We start from the raw sequence: 694 nt of genomic DNA on the forward strand, positions 1-694 counted from the left end.
AAAACACACGATCGGGAAATTCAGAGCAACGGTGCAAATCGGAGGTCAAAACATTCGGCACACGATGTATGTCGTGTCAGATGATTTCCCAATAGATTATGAGAAAATATTGGGAATCGATTTCTTTCAGCGACGAGTCAAGTGTGACCATGGACGAAAGTTAGTACGAATAGGGAATGAAGTGCTTAAGCTGCATCCCTATCGACCAATAACATTGACCTCGCGCAGCGAAACTAATAAAAGCTGCTACCGATCGTAACCAAATCGGCATAATTAAGTCGAAGGAAGTAGAACCTGGAGTATTTATTGGAAACTGCCTAGTAAACTCCGACGACTACACATGCTCTATAAGCATAGTGAACACGACCGAAAAAGCCGTAAAAATAAATATGCTGATTGTCACCGTAGAGACGTTACCGGCGGGCCGAGCGAAGAATGTTCTCATGTTACGCGAAGCAGATAACGCGAACGCCGAGTTCCTGGGGCCGCGCGCGGAGCGCCTACGTAAGCAATTACGCATCGAACATCTCAACGAAGAGGAAAAAAAAACATTGATATCAATATGCAAAGATTATAATGATGTATTTCATTTAGACAATGATACATTAAGCTGTACTACCGCGGTACATCATGAGATAGCTACACGCGTAGACAGCGCGCCAGTCAATGTCTGACCTTACCGTCTACCGAAAAA

General features: G+C 44.1%; 1 protein-coding gene across 1 annotated transcript in view; it reads left to right on the forward strand.

Moving 5' to 3' along the window:
• Positions 1–149: 149 nt before the first annotated feature.
• LOC105450319 (papilin) overlaps positions 150–694 on the forward strand; it is a 112498-nt gene continuing 111953 nt past the window's right edge. Inside the window, exons 1-2 of the mRNA XM_011690102.1 lie at positions 150–159; positions 229–504. Coding sequence (XP_011688404.1) covers positions 150–159; positions 229–504 — 286 coding nt within the window. The remainder of the gene's footprint in view (positions 160–228; positions 505–694) is intronic.

Source organism: Wasmannia auropunctata, unplaced genomic scaffold, assembly GCF_000956235.1.
Source record: "Wasmannia auropunctata unplaced genomic scaffold, wasmannia.A_1.0 LD336064.1, whole genome shotgun sequence".
Classification (NCBI taxonomy): domain Eukaryota; kingdom Metazoa; phylum Arthropoda; class Insecta; order Hymenoptera; family Formicidae; genus Wasmannia; species Wasmannia auropunctata.